This window comes from Scophthalmus maximus, chromosome 19 (assembly GCF_022379125.1).
Source record: "Scophthalmus maximus strain ysfricsl-2021 chromosome 19, ASM2237912v1, whole genome shotgun sequence".
NCBI lineage: Eukaryota > Metazoa > Chordata > Actinopteri > Pleuronectiformes > Scophthalmidae > Scophthalmus > Scophthalmus maximus.
The window spans coordinates 13,404,072-13,421,462 of NC_061533.1; the positions used below are offsets into that span (position 1 = coordinate 13,404,072).

The following is a 17,391-nucleotide window of genomic DNA, read 5'->3' on the forward strand; positions in this document are numbered from 1 at the left end:
ACATTCAGTCGATGTACAGTTAAGGTAGTTCTCCAGGTAAACATGAAATAATTTTGATTAACCATTGGGTTTTTTTTTTATCACACTGAGTTTAAACTATAACTGTGGACATCTGTTAGAAATGGCTGCAGATTGGTCCCTCATCCATATTTAATACACAAACCTAAAGGACACTCGCTTGTCTTTATATATGGCTCTGTTACCACCCGCCCACACAGTCACAGGATCTGGCACCAGCCCTGGCTCTTCTGGGACAACGTACTGGCCCATGTCATTAGAGACAGATTGCGGTCCTCATAGGGTGGATAACGCAGATAGGTAACACACTCGAACCGTGTGCCTCGTAGCAGGCATGACTTCCTGTGAGAGAAGGTATCAAAACTGTGGTGGCCGTGGCAGTAACCCATTCCACTGGCACCTGTTGAAAAAAATTGTCAGGAGAGTGGATAGATTAGCAGCAATATCATCCCAAAATGTATTGTGTGTGTGTGATGCAACAGACTTACCTACTCCACCGAAAGGCAGAGCCACCATCAGACTCTGCAGGACACTGTCATTGGAGCAAAAGCTTCCACTGGAAGTCTCACTCATCAGTCTCGAAATGACCTGCATTGCCAGGAAGGTCAGCTCATGGTCAGAATGCAAGTTGGCCATTCAATGCAGAGCAAGGAAAGCATTGTTTTATCTTTTTGCCATGTACCTTACTGTTGGTGGAGTATGCATACACACAGAGGGGTTTCTCTTGCTTATTAATGAAGGCAATTGCCTCGTCCACATCATTTACAGTCAGAACAGGGAGAATTGGGCCAAAAACATCCTGTTGCATGATGGGGTCGGATTCTGCCACCTCTGTCAAAATTGTTGGGGCTTTTGGAGAACAAAAAAAATATATTTTACAACAGGATGAGATACACTGTTTGCATTCATTGGCTTTATTTTGAAGAATTAAATTAAAGAGGATTCCTACCAATATATTTCTCAGCTTCTATCACCTGCCCACCCACAGCCACCTTGCCAGATCTCCACAGCATGTCTCTCGTACGGTTAAATATCTCCAGATTGACCATGCGGCCATAGCTGCGGGACTCTCTGGGATCATCGCCGTAGAATTGCATCAGACAGCACTTCAGGGCCTGCACCAGCCGTGCTTTGACATCCACATGGCACAGGACGTAGTCAGGAGCCACCAAGCTCTGTCCAGCATTGTGGAAACGAGCCCACGCAACGCGCTGTGCGGTGGTGGCAATGTCACAGTGTTGGTCTACATAACATGGATTCTTGCCTCCCAAAATCAGGGTGACAGGGGTCAGGCAGCGAGCTGCAGCCTGAGCAATTCTGCTTCCCTCTTCCCTGTTTCCTAGGGATCGACCACCATCCTTTTTACTCTTGAGAATATTTCAATAAATGTGCATACAAACATTTTGAAGGCCATTTTATCTTTACCTGTAAAGAAGACATGATCAAATTTGAGCTCCACAACTTCAGGCAAGTCATTTGTGCCTGCAAGAACCACATGGAAGCATTCCTTGAGGAAAACAAGAATTTTAGATCAGACCATTACATTTGAATTGGAGTATCAAAGTATATATTGTATGAGTCAGTTGTTCTGTCAACATTAGATTCAAAAAACAAAATGTTTGAAACAACTCACATTGTCCAAGTAAAACGGGATGAGACGATGGAGAAGCTCTGAAGTGTGAGCTGTGCAGTCAGAGGGACTGATGATTGCGCAGTTTCCTGCACAAATGAACGAAACATCATCAGTGGTTGTGAGATCATCTGTAAGCTTGTGTGAAAAAAAACAACTAAATGATTTAATGAAGGTGTACCTGCTGCGATGGCCCCTACCAGTGGCACCAGACACATTTGGACAGGACTACACCAGGGCCCCATGATAAGCACCACCCCTAGTGGCTCACTGATCACAAGACACTCGTCCAACGTGGTGGACTAAATCAGACAAATTCAAAGTTAGGTTAAAACGGAGGCTGGCAGGAAAATACATCAGCCCACTTTATTCTTTCAAAAGGGCAAGGCAACTTAAGTTTTAATCTGCTTTGGCGAGCTCAGCACAATACATTTCTTTGTTGTAGTCAGACGGAATGTTCTCTCGAAAAGGTTGAGTAAGTCATTCCGACAATATCATGAAGATGTTTTTGGAAAGAAATTGGCTTCACAAACTGAAAAGTCTCACCAGGTTCCTTTCCACAGGCTGAGGCTGCATCCACTTCTTAAGGTTGTTGGTGGCATGAAGTGCCTCATTCTTCACAAGCATCAGCTCTGACACAATCGTCTCAAACCGTGGCTATTTTAAAATTGAAGAGTGAAGACAAAAATGCCAAGAAATTACTATTTGGCCAAATAGATAAAAAAATTTCTGCTTAAAAAGATGACACTGTTACCATCACAGCACACAGAAACATTGCAGGTGACTGCTTCACCCCCTCACCTTATGAAGGTCCCTTCGAAGAGCATCAACAAAGTCGCACTCATGTTCCTCCAGCATCCGCACCACGGCCTCCAGCTGCGCCAGTCGGAAGTTCTCCCTGAGGGTGTGTCCAGCTTGAAAGGCGATTTTGGCCCTTCTCAGCAGATCCACACACTCCAGAGGGTACGTCTTCAAACACGGCTCCCCGAGCCTGGTCCTGGGACAGCAGCCAAATCACTTGTTTTAAAAATACTACAAGGCAATTAAACATTAAATCCATATCGTATCACAATACCTTCTGCATGTCAACCTGCCATTCCTATGACAAGCATAGCACGCCCTCACTTTCCCACTCATGTTTATTCCTGTCAATATTTCTCCACTGCTGGCCTCTCTGAATGGAGGTACTGTGCAGTTGAGCCTCCCACTGGCAGGGAGCATAGTGAAAATCCAAACTTCAGCCAATCAGGTGATGCACATAACAGTTTGATCTTAAGCCCAGCCATGCACTCCAATGCATCATGCAGTGGAGAACCAAGGACAGCAGAGGAATCCCATTCACTCTCCTCATCACAAACACAACGTGGCTGCTTGTTCTGGCAGTTTGTATTACAACCATTAAGTTCCGTGGCCTACCTGCGCAGCGCTTTGAACCATCGGGATGGAGAAGGGCTCGGCGGACTGCTCATGGTTGTTATTCTGCAGGTTCAGGTTCAGGAGGCAGTCGAGACTGTTTTTGCAACCGCACTGTGGTGGAAATATCCTCACGACGGCCTCGCTGACCTCACATGAAGACTCACACGGCGCAGGGTCCGAGCACAATGGAGGATATGACTCAGGCGTGCGCATTTACTCCTAATCCGCACGTTATTCAGGAAAATGTGGTGTTGTGAGACATTTTCAATCCCACATCCCTCCTGTTGCTGTTTAAAGAAAAAAATGTCTAGCCTTTCACAGAGCAATAGTAAATACGTTCAGTCCAAAGAGCAGCTCCACAGTGGTGCTGAGCATCCCTCCCTCCACACGCAGCAGGTGTTTGGAATAAACTCGTTTTGAAACGAGACATTGCCAGTGTTCAGAGAAAAGGAAAAGAGTGACGACCATTATGTGTAAATGATTCAAAGAAAATGATTTTTATATTACTGGTGTACATGAATCAACATAACAGGAGGGCTGGGGTGGTATAGGCCTACTTTACACATGGTCAAATACATGGAGATCTCCTCTTTAAAAAGAGATGAAAACTTTCACAGGAAGGATGTGAACATTTTCAAGATCATTTATTTATTTATTAATTTTTTTACTAAAAGTGTTGGATAACCAAAATCTGCTTCAGCAGTCCACACTGGTACATTTCAAGCACAGCCTACTCTTGACATCATTTAAAACAGATGAGTGACCTCATCGGACATGACACACAAGCTTGTGAGGTATCTTCCATCTGTCCTGCGCACCAACACACACTCAGTTCTGTGTGTGTGCTGTAAACCCATTCTCTGTTTCCACTTATTTGCTGGAACAGATTAAAATTAGGAGTTTCTCTTGACTGAGAATAGCTAGTATATCTCAATAGCAGACTGTAAGAAAATCCAATTCAACCACTATTTTTATAGGTAATGGTTGCATTGTAATTTTAATATTTTTTATAACATTCTTTTGTTAGTGGCCCTAATATTAGTTAAACTTGTTGAATGTTCTTTAGCTTGAGTTAATTATTGACAGAAATATTTATGTTCATTCATGACAGAAAACGTTATTTGCATAATTAAGATCTTGGGAACATTGTGATATTTTCTTTAAACGTTTTGTCTGGAAGTTGCCGTCGTCTTCCAGTTAAATTACTAAAAACTCTCTCCTTAGCTTTATGAAGGAATTGAACCCTGTGTTAAGTGATATTTAGGCTTATAAAGGTAACATTCACCCTCTTGTCCCTTTTCCCTACAACTACAAACAACAGAAATGTGCGCAAGATTTCCATCTAAAGGGAACATCAAATCAAGCAGTCACATTTGGTTGATGAATCAGCCCATGACATCATGTTGAGAGGTTTTTATACCTCAAAATTCCTTTCAGCATGGCTTACAAAGTCCACAGAGATAGGAGGGCATCATATAAAACCCTCCTCGGTTGATGTTGTTGTTGTAGTAGTAGTGGTAGTACAGTGGTTGGGTTGCTGCGTTGTGTCAATAGGAGCAGAGAATAAGTCCATGTACATAGCCCCCTTTTCTATGGCTTGTTTCCAATATACGTGGTTATTGGTTACAGCTGGAAAACAGTCAAGACAATGACGGCGAGGGGGGGTGGCAATTCATGAGGCACTCAGCATTGAAAGGTGTAGTGACGAATCTTCATTTTACATACAAAGAGTATGACTTAACTCTTCTCTTTTTTTCTTTTTTCTTTGGGGGGGGGGGGGTTAAGAGAAGAAGACAGGTGACATTTAACAGCTGCCTCTGCACAGCTGGCCAGAGACGAACAGTCGCAAAACATTTCCAGTTCCAGAACCTCTTTCTTGAAATCAAACAGCAGCAGGTGATCAGATTTTTTTTTTCTTTCCCGTGTCAAAGGATCCTTTGCTGATTCACCACAACTGAGGCAGATGTTCGCTCCACAGAGAACATTTCATAAGGAGAACATTTCTCTCAGTTGACTGCAGTGTCTTTAGATGCGGAGAAATGGAATGGCAGAGATTTTCTTGGAAAGGGTACATAATGTAATCAACACAGGATTACTGTGGAGAGCCACTCCTCCTTCGTGGAGGTTGAACACACGACATTGATTTGTCTTCCATTGACAAAAGATGCATTAGGTTACAGAAAACATTTTAAGACTCATCCTATATCAGCTAAAAGTTGCTTGGATAATGGAGTCCAGACATGTAAGTATATTAACAATACATCGCTTGGTTTCACTCAAGGGAGCCAACCATGTGTTTAATGGCTTGCATTGCATCTGTATTGCTTTCCAGTTCACTTAAAATGGGAGTGTTAGATCCGAGAATGATTCTGTTAAGCCTGAGAAACAGAGATCTAGCCACTGTATATCCGGATTTCATCACGTTTAACACACAACAAATTGAATTTTTGGAGTGGCAGAGGGGGATGCTCAAAATTGGATTGTGTTGCGTCATCTCCTTTGATTTGAGGGAGAGAGCAGGAGTAGAGCTGAGCTCATCCAGTTTGAGAGAGACAAAAGGAAACACGGTGGGTCCTTCATGATTCCCCTTTGTGTAGGTTATGTCCCTTTAATGTGACAGGCTCCAATCCAGGTAAGCAGAGCCTCTTACTTGGTTTAATACAAGCCTCCTGTGCAGATTGTCCCGATTGCAACCTAAGTTAGGACAGCTCAAAGCCTGTGTTCATACTGATGGCATAGCGCAGCTTGTCTCGCAGGATGCTCTTCTTGCTGTAGTTGGGCAGCTTGAGCAGGTTGAAGCACGTTGAAGAAGTGGGAAGTCGACCACCAGGTTCCTTCTTGCGAATAGTGAAAAAGCCCCTCAGAACACTGCCAAGGGTGTCACCAGTGTCCTGGACACAGGAAATGCTCCGTTAGTACAAACGTAGCACATCGATGCCATCTACAATACAAACCCAACAGCTTGTATCACCTGATCATCTGAAACTTCCACACAACGGATGGAGAAGGGTGGTTTGAGGTAGGCAAACCCTAGAAGAGGTGGCCTGGAACAGCTGGTAACAAACTGTAAAGACACATGAAAAAGAATAAGAGACTGTAGTACAACCACCTTTTGTTTTAGATTAAAAGCTGTGACAAAGGACCACAAACTTTAAGGAACATAGCCCTCTCTTCAGCAGTAAAGTCACTGGACAGGATGTCCCACAGCCAGATAATGACACGATGGCTGCTATGAAATCCTCCGTAGTAGACTGTGTGTTTCCTGGGAAAGAGAAGAAAACAACAGTGATGAGCTTTTTATAACTCTGTCTATAAACAGAAAGAAAAAAAGAATAGATACCCCTATTTGGTTTGAGAACACAACTGAAGAAATTGAAACATGTTGCTGTATTTGAGGTGCATTTACCAAAGACACTTTAATTATTATCAGTATTAGTCTTATGGTGTGTAGGTGCAGTGTGGGATTAGATCAATTACATGATACCACCCCTATTAGGCTGCTTTCAGACATGCTCTGAAGACTGTATATTCTCCAGAAATTTTCAGGACGGGCTGTCTCTGAGATTGCAAATATTTGCAAATGTTGCTCCGGACCTTGCCCCAGAATTTATTCTGCCAGCTCCCTTGTAAAGTTTCCAGGAAATGTCCCATGTGAGAAACAGCAGGAAAAGATTTACAGCGAATGAGTGGGCATGTTGATGACAGTAAATAAAACACTGCTGTCTGCAGAAGAATAATCATAATGCCCTGCATGCTCTACACAGACGCCACAGAAATGTTCCTTTTGGTGTGAACGCCTCTGACTCTCATACTGCCTTTGTCATACTGTATGTGACGAAGGCAAATGTCCGGGCCCAATTTTCAGGAAAAGATTCGCAGTTCATGTTGGACAGCAGCTTAAGAGACATGATGAAAGAAGACAAAGATGAAAAAGTACGTACTTGAGGTCATCTAGATCAATCTCAGCGTTGTCTCCAGAGACAAGGCGCTGAACCTCGGGCGTGGAAAACATGTGAAGCCACTCGGGGTTGATGATGCTGCGGAAGCCCCGGATGAAACCTGCAGTTTGCTCTTTAATCTGTGTGTGCATCCGGAAGTGAGCCATGAGGTGGATGTAGCTGATCCTGCAGGAGATGGTAGAGTTAAGGTCCGAATTAGATGTGTAAAAAAAAGGTCAACGTTTTAAGCTTTACATGGGTCAGTATCCTATTCTTTATTTCAAACAAATCTGAATTTACATACTTGTTTTCATTGGTGACTGGCATTGTTTTCCCCCCAGGTATCAACTCATGACAGACAAGCTGTAAGGGCACAAAAAAAGTAACATCACCACCTATGGATTTATTCATTCAACTACAGTATATCATATCTTCCATGTTTTCGATCCTCACCTGCCCCATGACGTCCTCATCATAGGATAACGACAGTCCCAAATCCCCCACATCTCCATCATAGCGCTGAAAAATAAGATATCAAATGTCCGCTTGATATCAAAAACCAAACTAGACAATAGAAACAATGTGGGCTTGAGATAAAACTGGAACTAAAAACAAAATGTTTGTTTGTTTTTTCTAACCTTGATGGAAGTGAGGTTCTTGTAAAACTCAGAGTCAAGTGAAGGAAGCTCGTCAATGGAGCTGTAGAAAGTGCTGTGATGGTGACCCAAGACTTGACTGAGGAAGAAGGATGCGAACGGGACATCCACAACAATGCCCTGAATGCACAGAGGTAATAAAGTTATAATCGGTAAAAAAAACACCATGTTCAGAGGGAGAACAACAGGAAATAGGAAATTGATGAGCTGTACCTCGTAGACAGCTTTACCGAGCATCTTCCCCACAAACTCAAACAGCTGTAAATGGTTCTCATGGATATAAGATGTGGGCGAAGGATACAGCCTTTCATTTCCACTTGTAGTCTACAAAATAATAAACATCAAGTCATATGAAACAGTACTGTAATCAAAGTCTGCAGCAGATGTGTGGTGGTCTAAATACAACAACACACCATTTTCATGACTTACCTTGAAGAGGTTGAGAGCAGGATTGAACACTTTCTTAATGATCTCCTCGAGGAACTCTTTGAAGACACCATCCTGGTCAATACCGGCCTCGTCCACTCCCAGGTCATTAACAAACTTCACACGAATGACGCCTTTTATAGAATTCGCTGGTAGCCGACGGAGCTGGTCATACCCATCCTAAGAAGGAGGAGGTCAAATATCGTTTTGGCATGATTGTTTCAGCAAAGAACTTTGTTATCAAAATTGATCTGAATTTGTTACCTCCAACATCCGCGAGCGACGAATGGTAATGTGGGTGACATGTGGTGAAGCGGAGCTCGTTTCTACCAATCCTAAACTTTCTTTCTCCTTTGTTACAATGTTCCGGAACAGCAGCACCCTCTAAAATGCAGAGGGAAAGCAATTACACAACTGAAAATAAAAATGACCCTTAAATTCAAGGATACTGCTTACTCACGTTTTTATGTGGAATGACATGTGGGATGTATTGCAGTAAAAGCTGGGCTCTTTTTTTTCCTTTTTCCAGCTCTTGAAACAACAAGCTGGGCTTCAGGTCCCTGAACGCAACACCACAAAGATGTAAAGGTGAGCATTGATCACAAGCAGCCTTTCCTGAAACAGATGGCTGATGAGATATGAACAGCTATTCAGTGGTTCAGCGTTCGTATTTACTTGCGGAGCCAGTGGTCATCAGGTGTGAACTTTCGCCTGCAGTCTCGTTCATAAAGCACCATCAGCCAGCCATGAACACTGTGGAACAACTCCAGTTTCTCTCCCTTAGCATTTTCTATTAAAAACAAAACAGCATTTCAGTAAAAACAACAAAAAAAAAATTATATATATAGACCTTTTAATTTTGTGAAATTAAGTGTCATAAGTTTTGGATTCAGTGAAGTCTCACACTCACCTAAGATGCCATCCCATACCATCTTGAACACAAATGTGTTCAAAAATGAAGAGATGGTGATGAGTTCCTCTATCTTGAAAGACGTTTGTTCTTCGTAGACTTCAATGTCATCCAGAATTCTGTAATATGTTTACAGTATTTCACTGAATGCTGCAGCTCAATGGGGCATGTTATGCACAACACAGTAGAAAAAAGTAAAACAATCTGTGAAATTACGTGATGAGGTGGCGTGAGCAGTCACAGAACAGCATAAGCATAGACAGAAGCTGCTTGGACTCTTCGTTGTCATTGTTCAGACACTCCATGAAGAGTTTGAGGCCTCCCTGAGGACCGAGCTCACAGATGAAGGCCCATAGTTTGGGCAAAAGGTCATCAAGATGTGTAAGACCTGCAGAAGAACAGATAAAATGCAGTGACAAACTCCATGATGATCTTTCCCGGGAGTTTCGATTATTCAAAAAGATGAAGCTTCTGATACTGACCTGTGAGTATCTGGAGACGTATTTGTGTCAGCGTAGACAGAGCGGTCTGGTAAAGCACACAGATGCTGCACACCTTCTGAACTTCAGCCGAGTCGACCCGCTTCCCTCCTACTGGTTTCAGGATGTTTCTCACAGAGGCAGACTTCTGAAATGCTCGCTTGAAGAGGTCTGTCAACACACAGCAGAAACACACAAGAGATGCAAAGAACCCTCAAGAAACATATTTTATTCAAGAGAAAATCTTTGGTTTGGGTTTATAACTCACTTTTGACTGGTAGATTGTTTTGTGATGTACTAGGCTGCGGAGGTGGGGGGGTGGGCTCCTGACTCTCTAGCTTTTTCGAGAGGACGTCGCTGAAGAGCGTTCGAATGATTGAGACACCCCACAGGTACTGAAGCTGTTTAGTCACCAACGGCATTGACTCATTTAGACTACGGAGAATGAAAGACAGAAGAGTTAGAGGGGAGACAAAGTCAGGTATATTTGGCATTATTCTTTTAAAAAAAGTAAAAGTGAGGCAGCACAAATAGGTATTTCAAGCCATCTTTGTGATCCATGCCTTGAAGTGTTCAAAGGGGCCCCAGCGTATTATTTTCTGGAGAATTTTATAAACAGTATCTCTTTTACCAACCCGTAGTCTACGGTTTGTGAGAACCAGCCGAGGACAGGGTGCCAGTGGGTAAGGTTGGACTTCTTTTGGGATACATATCTCTGGCAGTAGGACAGCATGTCAGTCAGGTCCTTCACAAAGTGTCCGGCCTCCTCTTCAAGGACTTTCTCAGTAAGGTAACCCAATTGAATCAGGTTGCCTGCCAAACATGAGAAAGATGCAGTTTTGAAATTCGTGATCCACAGATGGCATCAATGAAAGTGCATGTACATATTTATCCAAACTACTATACCAAGTAAGCAGAGTGTGTGGCTCCCCTCGAGACACACACAGATGTCTGAACACTGTTCTTCTCGACTTAGAAACAATATGAACTTCCGCAGGAGGCCATGTGTCTGGATGGACACCATACACTGTTGAGAAGCAAATATCAGAATCTCCTTTCAAATGGTAAAATGATTATACATGTAATAGTTGAGGGGGCTTTTACCTCTGGAGTGAGCACATTGAGGTGGGTTACGACTGCTGGAACTGACATGATGTGGATGAGGAACGATCTTAGCAGGTTATCTGAGAAGTGAGCAGCAATGACTGGCCTAAAAAAAATTAAATGTAGTTAAAAGGAAAGCCTGCATTGAATAGATATAACATGTCTCCTGTGCTTTATGCATTAAATTTGGAATATATCAATTAAAGGAACAGCATTTACAATTCATTTTTGAATCACCAACTCTCAGCTCACCTTAATGATAAAGTGAAGATAGCTGTTAGAGTGCCCTTGGACAGAGAAGGTTTAGAACGAGCCAAGCCATTGGTCAACAATATCTAAACAAGAAAAGTTAAAAAAGACATACAATATGCAATATTAATAAAATGACAGCTGAAATCAAGAGGTAAAAAGAAATATCATGTTCCTTCTTTGAATTTCCTGATAAAAAAGAAAAAGTATGAGCTGTAAAACTGAACCTGCAGTGTTGAATAGAATCCCTTTTGATTGAGATGGCCCATGATATTTTCACAGATCCTCATCAAAGCAGGTCTGAGTGCTTCTCCTGAAATAACGAGGGGAAAATGTTATGTTTTCTTCGCCGAAACCATGTCCTGCAATAACAAAGATATTTTCATAGCAACAAACTCATCTTGACGCAAGACCTACCCTTCCCTCGGACTATCCGCCAGGTGGAAGTGTCCGTGAAGGTCACCAGCATGGTGAGGTACAGCGTCACCAATTTATTGTCCTGAAGAATGTCAGGCTGCAAATAACAAAACACAGAGCGACATCATGTACCGTGAATATGATGACTAGCAAAACACTTTTTTTTTTTCAGTATGAAATCCAGATTAACCTTTAAATTTTTCAGTAGCTGACAGCAGGTCCACAGCACATCTTTAATCTGCTTGATCCAGGGAATGGTGAGGTCTTTGGATAGAGCCAAGGACACATACCAGACCTGAAAGCCAAATGTGAAAATAGTCACTGAGACAAACATTACACATAAGAAGCGTTAAAATGTGGAGGGAAAAATGTAAACAGACACTCACCTTAGGTTCATTTTCAACCTCCATGCTGGCAAGAATCGCACGACAAAGCTTTTCAAACCTCTGTGTGATGTAAAAAGTAAAGATTTTAAGTAAAGATTGAAGTCAAACAGCCCAAAGCAAGAATCTAAAACATGCATAAGACATAAGAGGCTTTATTGTCATTGTAGTTGTACAGCTAAATATGGTTTGATAGGTCTCGTATATACAGCTTGGGATCAATAAAGTACCTATCTATACAACAACAATATGTACAACACATGCCTGTCTGAGTCTCCACAAAATATAAAGATTAACAGGATTTTTAAAATTATTATTATAAAAGTGAATTAACTCGTTGTTCCCAAATCATTGTTATTAACATGCGAACCAAATAACCATAGCAGGTAACTCACCATCTTATCCTCTTTGCAATAGATGAAAAGTAATTTCCGAGCAATTTTGAAAATTGAAAGTGCATTTCTTTTTGACGTCCCAGTTTCAGAGGCTTGAAAATGGTCATCAACCTCTTTCCTGGTGAGACAAGGAAAACAAAATGTTTCGAGTCAACAATCGTGGAAACATAATATAGGGTCAATTTCCACATGATTATTATTCATTATCAATTCACTCATGATGAACAAAACAAATGTATGAAACTGCAACAGGGGAAGAAAGGACACTACCTTATTTGCTTCTGGAGTCTGCAACGACAGAGAAATCTCCTGACCAGAGCCTGGATGAGTGTGGCTGATCTCTCCTTGTCCTTCATCCCCTTCCTCTCCTCCCTGGCCTGCCTGGCTTTGTCCAGGAACTCGGACTTGGAGATTTGAGGCACACTAAACATTGTGCACCCTAGAAAATAAGAATTGAAACTTTTGACCCTTAAAGCTGTAAAGTGATTGTGTTGATGAAATGTTGACGGCGTCTTATTGAAAACTGTGGATTTGATATAAAACAGCACCCGAGCATCGGCAGCTCTTCACGTTGCCTTGATGGAACATTACAGTGAACTTACCTGCGATATTCCTCTCGTAAAGATGTGGTGTGGCCTTCAGGCTCCCCTGGCACTATACCTCCTCAGCCATCAGGTTGTCCTTGAGATCCGGGCGGGGGATGAATGCCAACTGAAACGTGGAGACTAACTTGCCATCTCTGGAGCAACGGGCGATAGAGTAAAGACTGAGCGGGGCGAGTTAGCACACAGAGCTAGTTGTAATTCGCCGCTTGTCGACTCGATACTTCTTGGGCGGAAATTTTTTCACACTAATTTAGCGATATTTATCTTCGTTGTTGGTTTATGTTTAACCCTGTATCAATGACAGCCTCGAAAACAGAAGGAACGTATCGTTTCGAAATGTAAACAATGAGAGGAGATCCGTACGTTGTATGCAGCCATTAATCCCGTGTGTCGCACTAAATGATTCCGGGTACTGCTTGTTTCATGTATCAATCGTTAAATTTGACTATTTATCATTGTAAACAGTCTGATAAATACCAAAATATTGTTTGGATCGTTACAACAGCAACTTTACAGTTCAGGTGTTGGATTAAACATAAAAGGTGAGTATTTTTTTAGAGGGACTGTTATCGCTGTTACTCATTCGGCAGCGGAAATGTGCAGGCTAAGGCTAAAAATAATTCAAGCTATTTTTTAAAGGCTTAGTTAAAAGAACTGGGCAGAAGGTGTACTGGAGTGAAGCGATGCACTGTTACTTGTGTCTCGTTTTACCTCACATTGAACACCGTTTAACTCTCTGTAACCGTTAATGAAAATATGTGAAATGTCCCTTTAAACTATGCACAGGAAATGTGACGTCATTTTCTTAAGTGCGCAGCGTCTGACCGGAAGGAAGTGGGGTGTTAGCTGACTGACGTTAGCGGGTTAGATTTACGAAGTCGGCTACGGGTTCTATGGTAAATATACTGACGTTTTTATCAGAAAGCTGGGTTCAAACGCTACCGACGATATGCGGAGAAAGTTGATTTGATTTGTTGGTGGCATAATATATGTAACTTTTGCCACATTTGTAATAATGTAGGCAAGTTTGATTAATGCTAACTCGTTAGCTCGCTAATTAGCCGTAATAGCTACAATCAAATTACTCCTGTCTACCGAGAGTCGGCTCAGATTTGTAGTTTGAACAGATAATATCGCTCATTTTAAGTGTTTTGTTAAAGGAAAGCAACCTCATAGCAAAAGCGTAGCAGTGTTTTTTGAATGGCCTATTTGTAGTTCGTAGATTTATCATGACAGGCTGAACAAAAATAATGCCGAAAGGTCTCCTGTACTCAAAGAATTGAAATTAAAATTCCCTGTTTATTGTTTTACATACGTTTATTTTGTTATCAGTCATTAGTCAGTCATTTAGTTGTAGAGACCGCAAGGTCTTGTTAATGATATATACGAGTAACCCAGTGTGTTCGTTCTACACTCGACTCGTCTATTCTTTAACAATGAATTGATCTACATATTCTTTCAGCACAGTGAACATGGACACATCCTTTAAAATATTGAAATTCTATGTTTTTGGCATTTTTTTTTAAATGTGAGATATTTAGTAACTATAACTGAGGTTCACAGACTGGTTAGGGGAGTCACCAGATACTGAGAGACAGGTTCATGTTATTAGATTTGTATCTATGTTGACATTAAACCAAGCCAGTCCGGTGAGATAGCAGCTCTGATCCAGGTGTCAGTTCATCCTTTATCTTTTTCTGTCCCAGGAAGAGATGTCAGGAGAGAGCGTGGTGAGCTCGGCAATGCCGGCAGCTACAACCCGGACTACATCCTTCAAGGGCTCCAGCCCCAGCTCCAAATATGTGAAATTAAACGTGGGTGGGGCGCTGTACTACACTACAATGCAGACACTAACCAAACAGGACACAATGCTCAAAGCCATGTTCAGTGGCAGGATGGAGGTTCTCACAGACAGCGAAGGTGAGCGGTTGGTGTCATTATGTCTGGGGTTTATGCCATCCCTTCATGGTTGGTTTTCCGTTACGAAGTAATGTTTCACCGTTTCACATTTCTAGGCTGGATCTTGATCGATCGATGTGGGAAACATTTTGGAACAATTCTCAACTATCTTAGAGATGGGGCAGTGCCACTCCCAGACAGCAGGCGCGAAACTGAGGAACTGCTTGCTGAGGCCAAATACTACCTTGTCCAAGGCTTGGCTGACGAGTGTACAGCTGCCCTGCAGGTATCATCACTACAGAGGGTTGTCAGTTAGACAGGGATATATATTAATAATTCATTTATCACCATGTCATAAGAATTTTTCTTGATCAAACCCTTTACAACCATTGCCAGTTTTCCTTTTTTTCCATTTCCTTTTTCTATTTGTATTACATCAAAAAATTAATTTTAATGACATTTTAATTAAATTATTATAAATAAATAAATAATTATACTACATCCTATGGATATTTTTGTTGTTGTTGTTGTTGTTTTAAAAAATGAAAACAAAATTGTATTAATTTTGAATGTTAAACATTGATTAGTGGATAAGAACATCAAATGTACCAATATACAGATGAAAAAATGTGATACATATATAAAAATGTGAAAAAATCATTTTAAACAAGTCTATGTATAACAAGTTTTGGCATTAATTGGTGACAGTTGGTGGGGCTTGCATATCCTTCATCTTCTTTGTTCCACTAGGTGGCCTCCTTCTTCTGATTATATACTATATGTTACAGTTTTGCAGGTGGAACCTTTTAATAGAGATTTTTTTTCCTCCTAGAACAAAGAAACGTATGAACCCCTTTGTAAAGTCCCTCTGATGACATCATCTAAGGAAGAGCAGAAGCTTATTGCAACAGCCAATAAGGTATATTATATTTTTTCTACGCAATGTGTTGAATTTCTTGTCTTCAATATCAAGAAAGTTTTCGTTTAGATTTTTTTTGATAATGTACCCTTCTTTTCCTTCACAGCCCACTGTCAAACTTCTGTATAACAGAAGCAACAACAAATATTCATATACCAGGTGTGTACTCTTCAAATCATATCTAGGATCTCTAATGTCAGAAGGAACACTATGTGGTGAAATCCTGCAAGTTGTCTTAATAATTGACCGCCCTGTAACTCCCCACCCCCCCAGCAATTCCGATGACAACATGCTGAAAAATATTGAGCTGTTTGACAAGCTGTCACTGCGGTTCAACGGACGGGTCCTCTTTATCAAAGATGTAATAGGGGATGAGATCTGTTGTTGGTCATTTTATGGCCAGGGGCGCAAGATTGCTGAAGTTTGCTGCACCTCCATTGTTTATGCTACAGAAAAGAAGCAGACAAAGGTAGGCATATATCTTAGTAGTAGTATATACTTTAATATGCCCACTCTGGAGAGTTGGTTGCACTTTTGTAAGCATACTGTATGTTACTCTACTACTCTCCTAGGTTGAGTTCCCAGAGGCACGCATCTACGAGGAGACCCTCAACATCCTCCTGTATGAGTCCCATGATGGGAGGGGTCCAGACAATGCCCTGCTGGAGGCCACTGGAGGTGCTGCAGGACGATCTAATCACCTGGATGAGGATGAGGAGCGAGAACGAATTGAACGAGTTCGTAGGATTCATATCAAACGACCCGATGACCGCACACACCACCACCAGTGACCCTCCACCTTTGACCCGTCAGCCTGTGTCCCTGACCCGGGACAGTCTTTGCACCACGCTTGTGCCTTACAACACCCAGCGCCTCTCTCTCTCTCACTTCCACTCTATATTTTGCCAGCTTTCTCCAGGAGACTGCTTTGAGCAGAGTCATGCAAAAGTGTGTAGTGGTGAAGTGAGTCTGTGTCCACTTGTCATCTTTGTTGTGTGGTCCGACAGGCTGTTGTGTTTGTTAGTAATGATTACTACTATCACTGTTTTCTGCTAATGTGCAGAAGCTCATAGACATGTATGTTTGCATTCAGCTCTGCAGGTGACCCACAATTTTACCTGTGATGAAAACAAAAATGATATTGTCAGTATACATTTATCAATTGAGATCTTAACTAGATTACATCTAGCAGAACAATGATTATATCATATAAAAAGCAAAAAAATAATGTATACAATTTTTGATTGTGGCCCTGTCGGGTCCGCTGTAAGGTTTTCAGTGGATGAACCAGATGTTGAACACAATAGGGCCACATGGTGGCACTGTTTTACTCAAGACTATCAAGGCTATTTTCTAGCCTGCAGATACTAACAATTAAACCTTTTAAAATTGTATTAATTTTTGATACGTGTAAGATATTACAGGTTGATGCAACATTTTACTGTAGTGCTTCTGCCACATTTACTTTTGACATTATGCATTTCCCTCTCACTCCCCTGAATCATGATTGTTTTCAGCGGTGGAAACGTGAGCTGTGACCTGAGGTGTTACATGTACTGGGTTGATTGAATGATGGACGCTGAGGTTGCAGTGAACGACTGTAACCAGAGATCTCCCTGGCAGGAAGAGAGACCTGTCTACAAGCTTTTAACAGGGAGAGAAATTAGACCTGTCCTTCATCGCTGCATTCATCATAGAATGTACTGTTTGCACACGATAGGTTTAAGTTGAAATATGTCTAACATCTCAGTACTTGTAGGTCTGTTGCACAGAAGTGACCATATATGTACGTTTTATATTTATAACTACTTTATCACAAATAAATTTGTATAATAGATTTTGTTCTGTTTTTCATTCTATTTGATCATTATTAAAGAACACAAAATTATATATTGTGACTTAATTGTTCAGAATTAAAATTTAATTTTAAGCTGTTTATGAGTAACA

General features: G+C 41.5%; 3 protein-coding genes across 4 annotated transcripts; 1 reads left to right on the forward strand and 2 right to left on the reverse strand.

The window, feature by feature from the left end:
* Positions 1-14: 14 nt before the first annotated feature.
* Positions 15-3,391, reverse strand: aldh3b2 (aldehyde dehydrogenase 3 family, member B2). Its single transcript, XM_035639165.2, has 10 exons — positions 3,065-3,391; positions 2,450-2,645; positions 2,195-2,305; positions 1,830-1,950; positions 1,652-1,737; positions 1,444-1,525; positions 968-1,357; positions 701-867; positions 507-606; positions 15-418 (listed from the first exon to the last, which is right to left on the reverse strand). Exons 1-10 carry the CDS (start codon positions 3,115-3,117, stop codon positions 219-221), a joined length of 1,506 nt encoding a protein of 501 aa, XP_035495058.2. The 5' UTR covers positions 3,118-3,391; the 3' UTR covers positions 15-218.
* Positions 3,392-3,691: 300 nt separating this feature from the next.
* Positions 3,692-13,020, reverse strand: ube3b (ubiquitin protein ligase E3B). Its single transcript, XM_035639162.2, has 27 exons — positions 12,624-13,020; positions 12,292-12,460; positions 12,022-12,139; positions 11,630-11,689; positions 11,434-11,538; positions 11,244-11,340; positions 11,054-11,139; positions 10,830-10,912; positions 10,578-10,683; positions 10,380-10,500; positions 10,109-10,286; positions 9,742-9,908; positions 9,477-9,644; positions 9,211-9,382; positions 8,995-9,113; positions 8,760-8,874; positions 8,545-8,644; positions 8,349-8,468; positions 8,088-8,264; positions 7,872-7,982; positions 7,641-7,778; positions 7,456-7,521; positions 7,307-7,365; positions 7,006-7,188; positions 6,215-6,326; positions 6,036-6,128; positions 3,692-5,955 (listed from the first exon to the last, which is right to left on the reverse strand). The coding sequence occupies exons 2-27, from the start codon at positions 12,450-12,452 to the stop codon at positions 5,764-5,766; spliced, it is 3,207 nt and encodes a 1,068-aa protein (XP_035495055.1). The 5' UTR covers positions 12,453-12,460; positions 12,624-13,020; the 3' UTR covers positions 3,692-5,763.
* Positions 13,021-13,420: 400 nt separating this feature from the next.
* kctd10 (potassium channel tetramerization domain containing 10) lies at positions 13,421-17,281 on the forward strand. Of its 2 annotated transcripts, none has more exons than XM_035639167.1 (7): positions 13,421-13,522; positions 14,333-14,546; positions 14,642-14,811; positions 15,358-15,444; positions 15,551-15,603; positions 15,718-15,913; positions 16,017-17,281. In XM_035639167.1, exons 1-7 carry the CDS (start codon positions 13,520-13,522, stop codon positions 16,233-16,235), a joined length of 942 nt encoding a protein of 313 aa, XP_035495060.1. In that variant the 5' UTR covers positions 13,421-13,519; the 3' UTR covers positions 16,236-17,281. The 2 variants fall into 2 exon arrangements, with proteins under 2 accessions (XP_035495060.1, XP_035495061.1); XM_035639168.1 differs by having other exon boundaries at positions 13,435-13,522; positions 14,337-14,546.
* The last annotated feature ends 110 nt before the right edge of the window (positions 17,282-17,391 follow it).

What these genes read in the sequence shown, in the direction of transcription:
- kctd10 (XM_035639167.1), top strand. An exon ending in GGTTCTCACAGACAGCGAAG is followed by an intron (nt 14,547 to 14,641) that starts GTGAGCGGTTGG and finishes TCACATTTCTAG; the next exon opens with GCTGGATCTTGATCGATCGA. An exon ending in AGTGTACAGCTGCCCTGCAG is followed by an intron (nt 14,812 to 15,357) that starts GTATCATCACTA and finishes TTTTCCTCCTAG; the next exon opens with AACAAAGAAACGTATGAACC.
- ube3b (XM_035639162.2), bottom strand. Translation starts at nt 12,452, where the DNA reads ATGTTTAGTGTGCCTCAAATCTCCAAGTCCGAGTTCCTGGACAAAGCC. An exon ending in GTCGCTCGCGGATGTTGGAG is followed by an intron (nt 8,265 to 8,348) that starts GTAACAAATTCA and finishes CCTCCTTCTTAG; the next exon opens with GATGGGTATGACCAGCTCCG. An exon ending in AGAGGGCTATGTTCCTTAAA is followed by an intron (nt 6,129 to 6,214) that starts GTTTGTGGTCCT and finishes GTGTCTTTACAG; the next exon opens with TTTGTTACCAGCTGTTCCAG.
- aldh3b2 (XM_035639165.2), bottom strand. Translation starts at nt 3,117, where the DNA reads ATGAGCAGTCCGCCGAGCCCTTCTCCATCCCGATGGTTCAAAGCGCTG. An exon ending in TCCCGTTTTACTTGGACAAT is followed by an intron (nt 1,526 to 1,651) that starts GTGAGTTGTTTC and finishes GTTTTCCTCAAG; the next exon opens with GAATGCTTCCATGTGGTTCT. An exon ending in TCTGCCTTTCGGTGGAGTAG is followed by an intron (nt 419 to 506) that starts GTAAGTCTGTTG and finishes TTTTTTCAACAG; the next exon opens with GTGCCAGTGGAATGGGTTAC.